Genomic DNA, 14,747 nt, shown 5'->3' on the forward strand with positions numbered 1-14,747 from the left:
AACCCAAAGCCTAACTTGGGTCAAAACAATTTCAGATTTAGGTGATAACTTTAACTGTTTGAACCAAAAATTAAGAGTTGGCGGTGGTGCATGAAATTGCTGAAACAATTGCCCGGGGCTATTCTCACTCCCATATGCCTAACTCTTTTGTTCTTTTTTTTCCTACACTTTCAAGTTTCAAGTTTCAATGTAGCTTCTTAAACACCCATTTTTAGTATCCAAATTCACTAGTAAACACTATTTAACATGCATATATAATTTAATGAAAATGACTGAAATTTTAACTTCAAATTTCCATATCTTGGTAGTTTGACTTGGCTTCTTCCTCGGCTCCCACCTTCCAACTTGTCTTCCACGCTCACTTTCTCTGCCTTGGCTTTTCTCTATATATTTGTATTCCAAGCACTTTGTTCAAGGCATCAAAAACATTACATTAAGATTTTTCTCTCGACCCTTTTTCTTTTCTTACCCAACTTACCATCAAAATCCACATTTCATTTCTTTATCTGCAATTGTTTTACACAAATTCATGGCTCGTTTTAGTTCTTTGGTTCTTATTTTGTTGGTGGTCTTTGCAGCTTCATTCATGCCACAGATGGAAAGTAGGAAGCTACTGATGAACACTGCGGAAAGCAACGGGAATCTTCCTCCATTGTTTGCCAGCTTGGTGCTCAATGCCCTTCCCAAGGGTGCAGTGCCATCTGCTTCGGCTACTAGCAAGAAGGACCACTCCACGACACTCGGTAACGAGAAGCTTTTTGCTCGTCACCTTGCCGGTATTGATCGGATTCTTCAGTCAGTTCCAAGCCCTGGCGCTGGCCATTAGTTTCTCTCTCTCTCTCTCTCTTTTTCTTTTTTTCTTTTTTTCTTTTTGTAATTAATTCCTTGTAATATTATTATTTTGACTACTTTTTTCTTTTTATTCTTTCTGATAAGGTTTAAACTTTCATTGTTCACATAAGTGTTTAGTCTCTCAATAAGGCTTTACATTGTTCTTTCTTTCAAATTATATCTATCCATTGGGATTGATTTTGTTATATTCCTTTGATTAATGCCATTGCCATTGATTTTGTAAATACGAGTGTCTCAATTCTTCTTATTAATTAGCTCATACATTTTCCTGTCTCTGTTTTTTCTTTTATTATTTATTTCGATCAATCTCATTGAAATACAGTTCCATGAACAACAATGGAAAGGTCACCATACTTGTTAGCAAATAGTCTAATATTTATAAACAAGTTTAAAAAATTAAAAAGAAGAAAAGTTACAACCTAGCCTCTGAATAATATGCTATAGTATTATCTTTGTTAGTTTGCTATTGAATCGTAAACAAATGTTAGGCAAAAAGTATGGGATGAAATAAGATAAAAAGATACAAATACGTTGTTAATGTTATGCAAATATGGTAAAAAGAGTAAATTATTGTACTAGAAAATCACGTAGGTTTAATTTACAAGAAAGATTGAAGGGGTCACAAGCGGTCCTACTTAAAATCCAACCTCCTAGATAAAATCTCTAGCACAATTTATAACTAAAATTATACCCTACAAAATATTGAAAGATAAATAAAAACAATAAATAACACCAAAAATTTAATGACGTTCAGCAAATTATGCCTACGACCTCGGACACTATCAAATATATTTCATTACAAAAGATTTAAGTGAAAATTTAAAAATAAAAAGAGAGAAAATTGCCTTATGAAGAAACTGACAAATTTTGGGATGATTCAAACGTGGAGAAACAATCCCTATTTATAATAGTACAAACTCTCCACAACCTTGTAATTTTTAGATGTGAGATTGTGTTACTTCAACAAATTTCCACCTTAGCAAATTTCCATATCCTTAATCTCTTTGGAAAACAACATTTGGTAGTGTCTTCAAATTTCAACTTTCAAATTTTCACATTGGTCAAGTCCAAACATAGTTGGAACTTGACCGTAGTCACAACATTAGTCATCATATCGACAAGATTCTTAGTGGTTTAAATTGTCTAGATCTTCACTCTTCCTTTTTCCAAAATCTCTCGTACAAAATGATACCAGAAATCAATCCATTTCGTCCTTACATGATAAACTTGATTCTTTGCTAACTGAATAACACTATGACAATAGCAATGTACTTTGACATACTTCTACTTAATTTTCAGTTCACCAAGTAACAATTGAAGCCAAATGGCCTCTTTTACAAACTCTGTGATTGTCATGTTGACCTGACGTCAAATGTAGTAGTTATTTTAGGTCATTTCTACACTTATCAAGCTTGTTTTCTTGGTATTCTATAATTAAATATTACGTTTTCAGTATTAGTAGGTTAGGAACGAAATGTTAATAAAATAAGCATTTTTACACATTTTTTGATGTGTTGATGACCTGTTAGGCTGATTCGGGCCTCAGAAAGTTCTAATAGGTTAATTAAGTGTGCAGGAAGTCATTTTAGGCCAAAGACTTCAAGGAACAAAGGTCGTGGTGTGACACAACATCGAGAAGCATCCCAAGCTAAAGTAATGCACGAAATCCCAACGTGAGGACCTTCCACATCCTGACGAGCTCTTCCTTGGCGTGGTGACGTTGTAATGCCCTTAACCTGGCCCAATGAACCAGACCCGAATATTGAGTGCTACACCCTATTACAGATGTAACACAATCCTTTAAGTTTTTGTCTATGTGAAAGTTCTATCTGTAACCATTGTAAAGTTTAGTTTTCTATTCGAAGTTCCTATGTATGTATTGCAAGTGATTATCAATACAATTCAAGATACTTAAATTTTTCAGTGACATCTAAGTTTAACCTCCAACTTAACTAAGTACCTTAGAGTGATGATAAAAACATAAATATGGGTTCAAGCTTGAATACACCGCTTAACTCGTTCTGTATGCATAATAGCCATAGTTGCCACTCATCGGCATATCCCTGGTGTCGTCCCTCGACGTGTACTTCTTTGTAACCTGAAACATGAAATAACTTTAGTAAGCTCATAAGAACTTAGTGAGAAAATATTTAAATACCTATTTCCTTGCAACACAATGTGTTAGATTCTTTGCATATCCTGCATGTTTTCTTTGACCTTTCTTTCCCTCTGGCGGGTACTTCACCAAAATTTTCCTCCTTCGAATTGTAATTATCCTTTCTTACCTAAAGCCACCACTTCTCTCTATTTTTCTTTAATAACTTACCTTTCTTTTACCATGATTAAGCTATCAGTTTTTCATGCTCTAGAGTGCAGCCCACACTCAGGTGGTCGATTCTTTCTTTATGAATGTACCTTATTTACAAACTCTTTACCTTCTATGTCTCTTTAAATCTTATCTTTTTTGCAAACCTTAACTATCTCATTCATCTTATTAATAGTTTCATAATTTTGATTCATGCTTACAGACTTTACCATTTGCTTTTAGGGGCGAGATAGACTATGGCAGTCACTTAGCACAGAGTTTGCCACAGACTATCTTTTAGGGTTCCTCTTTAGAGTTTGCCAAGATTTTTATTACTTTCAAGTCCCATTTTTTTTGTTTATACCTTAAAACTAGGTAGGATTCACCATAACTTTCCACATGAGGTTTTTCCTTTAGTGTTCTTTGTATGCCTTATTCCTTCTACTTGCCTCATACATTATTCTTTCAGAGTTCATTACATTTACCATATCGTCAGAAAACCTTACACGTTGTTCCTCCATTGTTCATCATAATTCCTTTCCTTTCATTCATTATTCATTACACGGGCGTTCTCTGAGATAGATGTCATAATGACAATTATTTAGATTGCACTACGAAGGCGTTCCTTTAACAGAGGTAGCCACGAAAGCTTTCTTTTCAGAGATTTGCCACAAAGGCATCATTTTTATTCAGTACTCGCTAAAAAGGCTTCCCTTTTAGAGATTTGCCACAAAGGCATCATTTTCATTCAGTACTCGCCAAAAAGGCTTTTTTTTTAGAGATTTGCCACAAAGGCATCATTTTCATTCAATACTCTCCACAAAGGCTTTCTTTTAAGTGATTTTCCACAAAATGCATCACTTTTATTTAGTACTCGTCACAAAGGCTTTCCTTTAAGAGATTTGCCACAAAGGTATCCTTTTCATTCAGTACTCGCCACAAATGCTTTCCTTTCAAAGATTTTCCACAAAGGCATCCTTTTCATTCAGTACTCGCCACAAAGGCTTTCCTTTAAGAGATTTTCCACAAAGGCATCCTTTTCATTCAATATTCGCCACAAAGGCTCTCCTTTCAAAGATTTGCCACAAAGACATCCTTTTCATTCAGTACTTGCCACAAAGTTCAATGATTTTCTACAAATGAATCATTTTCTTTTAGTACTCGCCACAAAGGCTTTCCTTTTTGTAGGTTTGCCACAAAGGCTTTCCTTTTCATAAGTTCACCACAAAGGTTTTTCTTTTCTGACGTGTTTACAATAGGGATTCACATAGACTCATATTACCTAAAGTTTTCCCTTCATCACTCGGGATCACACAAAAACCCCATTCGGTAATAACCTTCATTTAGTTCTTCCCATATGGTGCCATAATTCACCAGTTATGGTCTTATACGATATGGTGCTTTCATATAATGCCATAGCCCACCAGCTACGATCTTACACAATATGGTGCCATGGAAATTTCCTTTCAGAGGATCATATTTAAAGTTCTGATGGACTCCTTTAGATGACTCTGGAGGTAGACACAGACTCATCAATCATACTTACTCATTCATAACAGACACATTCCAAGCATGTTTCCAAACACATACATTTTAGTCTTCACATTCCTATTACACACTTAGACCATCAGATTTCAAGCCATCCATACATACAAGTCCATAATTCATACATTTCTCATTAGAATCATCACATAATACTTTCCTAACATGAATCTCATGGTTTTATCTCTTTTCACCAAAGTTTCTAAAATGGATAACACACATGCAAGATTCAACTTAATGACTCACCTAATGACTTCGATGGGCAGCCTAAACTCCAGATCCCGCACTCAACAAGATATTGCAGCAATCACTACCTTGTACAATAGAAGATCACCATTAAAACCTATCCATGTAGCTCTTACAATCATTTCAAATCCAAAAACTCATAAACAAAGCCTTAGTTCACCAGACATTCATGTATACCTACTTTTACAAATACATAAAACTCACATTGTCATGGAAAAAGATCACTTAGTAAATCCCAAAATTTTAGATCTAGCTTAGACAAGAAAAATACTTCTTATTTCCTCCAACTATAGATATTAATACCTTGGAGAAAAGAGGAAATAATATAACTCCACTTAACCAAACATAAGTACTCTTTTAAATTAACCTAAGTCTCTATTGGACCTTGGTAAACATCACATCCATATTAAATTGTCTTATCCAAAATTTGCCACTTCCAAGAAACCCACTCGATTGTTTCCTTAGCTTTTAGCTTTTCTTGATTTATGTTCGATTAATTCCTAACTAGCTTACCCTATAACTTAACAAGCTCGGGGCCACTAGTATTGCAGGGCATGCTATACCACAAGGGTGAACTTATACCCTAAAAATCATTTTTCATAACCAAAATTATTTTTTCATTAATCATAGTAATATATCATGAAATCTTCATCCTCTTATTTTTATGTTGGGGTTTACTCGTTCAACATGTGAAAATGAGCTTTTGGGCGAGTTCTATTTCACCAATCATACTTTTTTATGACTATACGCCCACTATTGTGTCTACCTGAACTAGGGTATTATAGGTGCACTTGAAAAGGTCTTACACTTAATCAAATTCTAACGTCAAACACTCTAAACTTATTCCATAAGCCTTACTTTTATTAACAACACTTGAATACTCAGGGCTTCGCCAGACGGGATGTTACAAACGTGGCGATGATAGCTTGTGCGTGGAAAGCAAGTTGGCAGCCTTATTTTGAAAGTAGCTAAAGATACAATTTCATATCAAGCATTTATTAGTATTGAGGGTATATCAAGCATAAAGTGCACATATTTTAGCCTATAAATAAGAGCTTCTTATATAGATTTAGACATAGAAGTGCAGGCGTAGATAGAAAATTTTTCCTATTCAGATTTTAGTTTTCATTTCTTTTCATGTTCGTGTATTCGAAACTTTTCTGTTCCAATGTGAAGACAATTGCGAGTGAAGATTGCTCTAGATTCGCACTTCAATATATTTGAAAGAAGTTAAAGATACAATTTGATATCAAGCATTTATTAGTATCGAGGGCATATCAAGCATAAGTGCAAGTATTTTAGCCTAAAAATAAGAGCTTCCTGTACAGATTTAGACATAGAAGTTCAGATGTAGATAGAAAATTTTTCCTATTCAGATTTTAGTTTTCTTTTCTTTTCATGTTCGTGTATTCGAAACTTTTATTCCAATGTGAAGACAATTCCGAGCAAAGATTGCTCTCGATTCACGCTTCAATTTATATATTCATGAGCATTCTTGTATCTCTTCTTTTCTATTTGTTTTTTTATTTTCTGTTAATTTGGTTAATTGATCATTGTATAAATATTTAAATAGATTATCGTGCTTATTTCATATCTCAAATGAGTCAATTAATAAACTAAGTTATTTGTTAATTGATTATTTACCTAAAATTGGTTATTTATTAAATAGTACTTATTATATTAGGGAGTGACACCCTTGATAGAATATCGAGACATGTGAGACTGAAAGGGTATCCTATTGTGTATAAGTTGGGCCGAGTGGAGAGCTCGAAAGGGTATCCATATACCTAGAAAGAGACCAGAAGCATGACTAAGGTGGTAATCCTTAGTGTATATGAGACTAGAAGGGTATTCTTGCTAAGGGTGATTATAGGGGTTTAATTGATTATAGGCTAGAGGTTCACATTGATGACACTAGGAATAGGAAAGTCTGTTAGGTTAGTTTAGGTTAGTTAATTTAAAAAGTCTAATTAAAATTTTGATTTAGATTCAAACTACTAATTCGTGACTCAGTTGGATTAGTAATTATTTTCTATAATTAATTTAATAATAATTTCTCTAATCTACAATCCATTGGGTACGATCCTTGTAATACTTACCAGTGTTTCATTGTAAACTTTACCATATTACAATTTGACCCGTAAGCTTGCGAACATCACCGGTTTAATTTTATATTTTTTTATGTGCTATTTATACTATAAATGATAACTCGTTTATAGGCGGTCACATATACTTCGCTTTTATAGAAGATAAACTAACTATTGACTGTAAAGTAGACTTCCAACTAACTGTTGTCTTTGTAAGGGCAAACACATACCCAATAATTGATTATCGTTTGTCCAAATCACCAGCATAGTCTGAATCACAATATCCAACCACACCATGATTATCTTCCTACTCAAAAAACAATCCAATATCCATTGTATTCTGGATATATTGCAAAATCCATTTCATAGCTTTCTAATATTCCTTTTTTGGATTATGCATATACTTGTTCACGACCCAAATTACTTGTGAAATGTTAGGTATTGTACATACCATAACATATATTAAGCTACCAACAACATTTGCATATGGTATATTTGACATATATTCTCATTTTGCATTATTCTTTGGTGATATATAAGCATTAAGCTTGAAATGTGGAGCAAGAGGGGTGCTAACAAGTTTTGATTTTTCATTCATGCCAAAACGCTTTATCAATTTTCTCAGATATTTTTTCTGAGTCAAAGAAAGCCTCTTTAAGCTTCTATCTCGAGTTATCTCTATACCAAAAATCTTCTTTGCTTTACCTAAATCCTTCATCTCAAACTCCTTCTTGAATAGTATCTTTAGCTTCTCAATCTCTACTTGACTTTTTGAAGCTATCAACATATTATCAATATAAAGAATAAGATATATGAGAGAACTATCTTAAAGCTTGTGAAACTACACATAATGACCATATTTGCTTCTTGTGTACTCCTATTTTTTTTATAAACTTGTCAAATTACTTGTAACACTGCCTCAGATATTGCTTTAAATAGTACAATGATTTTTCAGGTTTACACATTTAATTTTCTTTTCCAGCAACCTTGAATCCTTCTGGCTGAGTCTTATAGGTTTTCTCTTCCAAGTCCTCATGTAAAAAAAAAGCAATTTTACATCCAATTGAACTAGTTTCAAATCCAACTGTGCCACCAAAGCCAATAAATTCTAATAGAGAAATGTTTCACAAATAGAGAAAATACCTCATTTTAATTAATTCCCTTCTTCTGAGCATAGCCTTTTGCCACCAATATTTCTTTGTAACAAACATCATCTTGGCTGGGAAATTATTCTTTCTTTACAAACACCTGATTGCACCCAATCGTTTTCTTTCCGTTCGACAGTCTGTCTAACTTTCAAGTCTTATTCTTATTAAGGGATTACATTTCTTCATTCATGACAATCCTCCACTTTTTTTCTTCTGAACTTTGAATTGTTTCATTAGAAGTGGTAGGAATGTCATCAACAACAATTGAGAATGCATAAGCCGCCATATTAGCAAAGTGAGCTGACTTTTTAATTATTCTCTTCGACTTATTAGTTGCAATAGATTCAAGTTGTTGTGGAAGTTCTTGGTTCTAAACCTTTTCTTCACTGGAGGCTTCTTCTTCCACTAAATCCTTCCTACTAGATTCTCCTATCATAAGAGAACCATTTACTTTTTCATTTGTTGGAATCACACTCTTTCAAACTCCACCTGCTTATAAGTATTATCTGACTGTGGAAGATAATTTTCTTTGTTTTTGGACACCATAGGTGAAACCCCTTTATACTAGAAGTGGTCCTAAAGAACATTGTTTTCTTTGCTCTTGGATCTAACTTTTATTCCTTAACATGATAGTATGTAATGGAACCAAACACATGTAAGGAATCATAATCAGTAGCAGGATTCCTACTTCATTTCTATAATGGTGTTTTTCCTTCAATTGTAGTAAATGGTAAACAATTAATGAGATGGAATACATAAGTTATAGCCTCAACCCAAAACTCTCTACCCAATCCAGTATTGGATAGCATTCATTGAACTTTCTTCAGCAACATTCGATTCATGCGTTCTGCCACCCCATTATGTTATGGTGTAGATTTGATAGTGAAGTGTCTGGTGATGCCTTCATAATCACAAATATTTGCAAATGGGTAACTTTTATACTCTCCACCATTGTCTGTGCGAAGGTGCTTGATCTTTTTACCCATTTAAGTTTCCATAATCTTTTTCCACTTAAGAAAATTTCTTAACATTTCATCCTTTATCTACATTGTATACACCAACATTCTTCGGGAATAATCATAAAGAAAAGTTACATAATAATGTTTTCCTCCCAAAGAGATTATTTTAGAGAGACCCTAGACATATGAGTGAACATAGTCCAAGATGCCTTTAGTATTATGGATTGTTGTCTCAAACTTCACCTTTGTATGCTTCCATTTGATGGAATGCTTATAGAAATCTAGTTTAAGGTTCTTACTCCTTTCAATAATCCTTTATTTATGAGTAAGTTCAAGGATTTTTCACCTGCATGCCCCAAACGTATATTCCATATCTTAAGTGCTTCTAACTCTCAATTTTCAATTGATGTCGCAGTAATTGTCTTATTAACTGTACTACCAAGATAGTGGTACAGGTTATTATTCTTGTAAACCCATTCATTACCATGCGTGCACCAGAAATAATCTTCATCACACAATCTTTAGCTCTCACTTCGAAACCTTTTGATTCCAAGGTTCCTACAATAATGAGATTCTTCATGAAATCCAGCACATAACAAACATCATGTAAAGTTATGATTGATTCATCATGATTTCTCAATTGAACAGAACCAATCGCATATGTGGTAAGAGGAGAATTATTTGTTGTATAGAAATTTTCACCCTTTAGTGCTTTAAAATCAAAGAACCACTCCAAGTGAGGATATATGTGATAGCTACAAGCTGAATCCAACATCCATACATTAGAATATTCAGTTACTAATGTAACAAATGAGAGATCTGAATCTTCATCATCACATTCAGCTACATTTTATTCTACTACAACTTTCCCTTTATTAGATTTACCCTTATTTTTCAACTTTGGGCAATCTTTCTTGCAATGTACTTTTTCTCAAAAAAACACACACTCATATTTGCTTAGTTTCCCCCTTAACTTGGATCTTCCCTTCTGTACTTTACTCCGGGTGTGTGAATGACCTTGGACTACCAAAGCTTCTCCATCTCTAATTAAATTTCCCTACTTTTCCTTCTTTCTTAGTTCATAATTGTATAAAGCTACACACACTTCACTAAGAGATATATCAGTCTTCCCATGAAGTAGAGTAATTTTGAGGAACTCAAACTCCTTAGGAAGTGACCCCAACAATGTCAAATTCAAATCTTCATCTTTGAAAGTCTCATCTCTATTCATCAGATCAGTGGCTACTTGATTAAAACTGGTGATGTGATCATTCATAGTGTTATCCAGAACATAAGTGAAGCGCAACAACCTTTTCTTCATGTAGAACTTATTCTGACTATTTTCCTTCAAAAAAATTTCTTCTGATGCAAACCACAACTTATTTCCAGAAGTCTCATTTAAGAAAATATACATTTACTCTCAAGAAAGGCATAATTCACATGCTAAATGATTGATAGTCTTCCAATCTTTCTCCTTCACATCATCTGATTTCTTTTCACCAATGGGAACGTCCAAACCTTGTTGAAAAAGAACATCTAGAACCTCGATTTGCCACATACTGAAATGGCTTATGTCATCAAAGATCTCTACTGCCAATCTCATATTTTTCACTGTCGGTCTCGCCCACATAGATGATGTTGGAGCTGTCAATATTGTAGATGTAGATACTCTTGTATTGTCCACCATTTTAGGCATAATCTCTTAGTATGCCCAAGGAAATATTTTCTGGTATGGAATATCAGTTTAAAATACAACCATAAAGCATACTTCGAATAACTTGACTTTGATACCACTTGTTGTGTGAATAGGGTAAAAAAAGTAAATTATTGTACTAGAAAACCACACTAAGCTTAATTCTCAGTAAAAATTGGAGGAGTCACAAACAATCTCACTTAAAACCCAACCTACTAGACAAAATCTCCATACAATTAAATTTAATAGCACAATATATCACTACAATTATACCCTACAAAATATTGAAAGATAAATAAAAATAATATAGAGCACTAGAAATTTAACGGCGTTCGACAAATTATGCCTTCATCCTTGGGCACTACCAAATATTTTTAATTACAAAAGATACAAGTGAAAAATTACAAATAAAAAGAGGGAAAATTTGCCTTGTCAAGAAAATGACAAATTTTGAGATGATTCAGAGTTGGAGAAACATCCCCTATTTATAATAGTACAAACTCTCCACAACCTTGTATTTTTTAGATGTGAGATTGTGCTATTTCAACAGTTAACACATTTATTTTTCTTTATTATTATAAATAATACAAAAATGAGATAAAATAAGTTATGAACATAACATGAAAGATAATTAATTTTTTTTTAAAAATAACATAAACACAAATATGGAAATATGTCAAAAGTTACTTAAACTGAAGTACAAATATGTTAAAGTTATACTAATATAATACTATAAATAAAATTAAGTGATAATAGAAAAACATGACACTAAAAAAATAACATGAGCAGAAATATAACACAAATTCTTAATTTTTTTTAAAGAAAAATAAGACTGAAACAAAGTAGTAAAAGACACAGTAGAAATATTAATAATCATTTTCACGTCAAATTGCCCTTAATAAAATAATCCATGCAAAGTTGAATTAATCCCCGATAAAAGAAATAAAGATATTGCTTTACGGTGTTTGATACAAATTAGCAACTTAATTATATTGGTATCGATTTAGTTTTTGTTTGACAATACATTGAAAAAAATCAACTCAAAATTAATAAATAGTAAATAATAATTCATAATAAAAAATAAATTATAGAAATTTTTCAATAAAAAAATATGTAAAATATCATATTTCATTTTTTGTTTTAAATAAGGAGATAAAGAGCTCCTTATCATTTAATATAGAACACTTTCAATTTTTTTTATTTTATTTCTTTTAACATTATCCTTTAAATGCTTTATCTTTATAATTTTCAAAATTACATTTATCAAACAGTATAATCATATTTCATACTTATTTTTTTAAATATATCAAATAAAATTTATAATCTAAATTCAGTACTTAAATTTTAATTTATCAAGCACGTTAGTTTCTTGATCTATTATAATCTCACTTGTTGTTGTAGAACCTTTAGAAGCTGATATTTATACCCTCTAATTGATTTCTAACCGTTGTGGTTGTTGAGGATTTGAATAGAGTTGTTGGGATGAAAATATCAGATCATTAAATTCACCTACAGCAAAAGGTATCGATACTTTTTCTATGAGCATCCATACTATAGCATTTAATGCATGATTCAGTGACCGCTAAAGTTAGTTTACAATAAAACCAAGACATTTTATCAATATCTGGTAAAAGGTATCAATACCTTTTGTGATTGGTTGAAAAATCATCAAGTCAGATTTGGTATTGATCTTGAAAAAGGTATCAATAAAAATTGTATGGGTATCGATACATTTTGAAAAAGATTGATACTTTTGGTAGGGAGCAGTTTTTCAATCAATTTAAAAATGCTTTGGACTTCATAATTTCTTTGCTAAAAAACAAACTTTATTCAAAAACATTTTTGTTTGTTATATAAAAACAATTTATGAAATAAAACTCGTTTAACATATTCTTATTTATAATTTTTAGTCCAAATACTTAATATTGTTGATTAGTCAGATAAAATTTTTTAAACAAAATACTATTCTAACAAAAATATTTATTTTAGCATGATGATTTGGAATAAGTCTGTCACATCCCGAAAATCAGGTTAGAAGAAATTGGGTTAGTGCAACCTAGAGTGGTCACATTTTGATTTTTGAGTTAAGATTGTGAAATTATGTGAAGTGAGTTAATCTGGTTCAGCGGTTAGGTGTTGTGCTTATGTATGTGAAGTTCTAGGTTTGAATTTTTCGCTTAATTTTTTTATTTTGTCCTAACCTCTATCCTTAAACATTTGACATAAATAATATTTTTTCTCAATTGACAAGAGTGAGTCTGTTGGTTCAGAGGTATGGTTATAGCTTACCTTTTGGTCTTGTATTCGAATTCCCATGTGTGCAAAGTGAAATTATTTTTTTAAACTCTAAGGAAAATCTTATAGGTGGTTAGTTAATGTGATTTAATGGGATGTTGGTAGTTTTGAAATTTACCCAAAAATCTCTCCCCACTCTTCCAACTAATCTACCATCCCATTTTTGTTGACATTATTTTTCCCACTTTCTGTTCTTATAGCCATTATTCTTTTGTGTCTGTAAATTTCTTTTTACCATTCTCTCTCATCTTTTTCATGTTTTGTTTCATTCCAATTTTGTTGAGATTGAAAAACACCATGAGGGGGTGAATTGGTGTATTAAAATGACTTAAGTATTTATAGTGATTCCATCTCAATTGCCTATCTCCACTACCTTAGCTTTCCTCAACTAAAGATTTTCCAAATCCACTAGATTTGAACCTTTAAGGACAAGATTTAACCTTACAAATTCCTACCGTTTCAAAGGTAAGATTGAACCACTTCCCCTTAAGGTTTTCTATCCAAAACCTTAAGTAACACCTCACAAATGAGAGAAAATAATGATGAATAAGATGATACCTCTAAAAGGTAGATAATCAACAATTAAGCACTCTTACACAAAGTTACAACACTTGAAAGAATGATAGAAAACTTAACCCACAAGTGTGTACAAGAAATATTTAGTAAAAGATAGAAAATTGAGTTCTTGGAATTTTGGCACTTGTTTCTATTTCTTTAGTGAGGAGTTTGGACCTTATATTTAAATCCTTTAATAACCTTGTGGACATTTGTAGCTGTTAGAAACAAAATAGAGTCGTTGTAGCCATAAAAACTAGCATTAGATATAGTTTGCAGCTTCCTTGTAACTGTAGAAGTCCTTCCAAAATATGATCGTTGGGCTTGTTGTGTCCGTAGAGGTCCTCTTGTACCAGTAGAACTCTGAGGGTTTCAACTGGTACCGATAAAACCTAGCAGAGTATTAGTAGAAGTGCAAGGGAGGCTGAACTTTGGCTACTGTCTTGACTTGTCTCTGTAGAAGTCCTTAAGGTACCAGTAGAACTCTGGTTGTATCGATAGATCGGACCAGGGTATTGGTAGAGATTCCATGCCAAAATTACCTTGCACACTAGAGTGCGTTCCACCGATAGAAGTCCAAGTTGTTTCGATAGAACTAGGGTTCTACCGGTAGAATTCTATAGCCTTTTTAAGGTCTTTCCATCTTGAGATCTATTGATACTTGTCCACCTAAGTATTGGTAGAAGTCCTTCAGACTTCAAAAACTCATTAAAAATTAAGTTAATTTAAGGCTTTTTAAATGTTTATCTTGTCCAACACTTTGAAAATAATTTTAGGGACTTATAAACAATTTTTGCAAATTTAAGTATAGGATTTTTAATATACTTTTTGTTATATTAAAATACTTGAAAAACTAGAGCTAACAATCTCCCCTTTTTTGATATAATAAAAACATTTTGAAAAAAATTACTAACTCTTATCTTAAAAATTATTTTCAAAATAAGCCTTTTTAAAAAAATATTTTAGACGCCATTTCATTTAAATTATTTTCGAAATAAGCATTTTTCACCCCACTATGTGTTTCTTGATTGTTGATTGGCTTGCTCGTGATCTATTATTGTATTC

At 32.4% G+C, this 14,747-nt stretch overlaps 1 protein-coding gene across 1 annotated transcript; it reads left to right on the forward strand.

The window, feature by feature from the left end:
• The first annotated feature begins 301 nt into the window (after nucleotides 1-301).
• LOC107900372 (precursor of CEP14) lies at nucleotides 302-1,075 on the forward strand. Its single transcript, XM_016825994.2, has one exon. It carries the CDS (start codon nucleotides 530-532, stop codon nucleotides 824-826), a length of 297 nt encoding a protein of 98 aa, XP_016681483.1. The 5' UTR covers nucleotides 302-529; the 3' UTR covers nucleotides 827-1,075.
• The last annotated feature ends 13,672 nt before the right edge of the window (nucleotides 1,076-14,747 follow it).

The sequence above is a fragment of the Gossypium hirsutum genome, chromosome D06, assembly GCF_007990345.1.
Source record: "Gossypium hirsutum isolate 1008001.06 chromosome D06, Gossypium_hirsutum_v2.1, whole genome shotgun sequence".
NCBI lineage: Eukaryota > Viridiplantae > Streptophyta > Magnoliopsida > Malvales > Malvaceae > Gossypium > Gossypium hirsutum.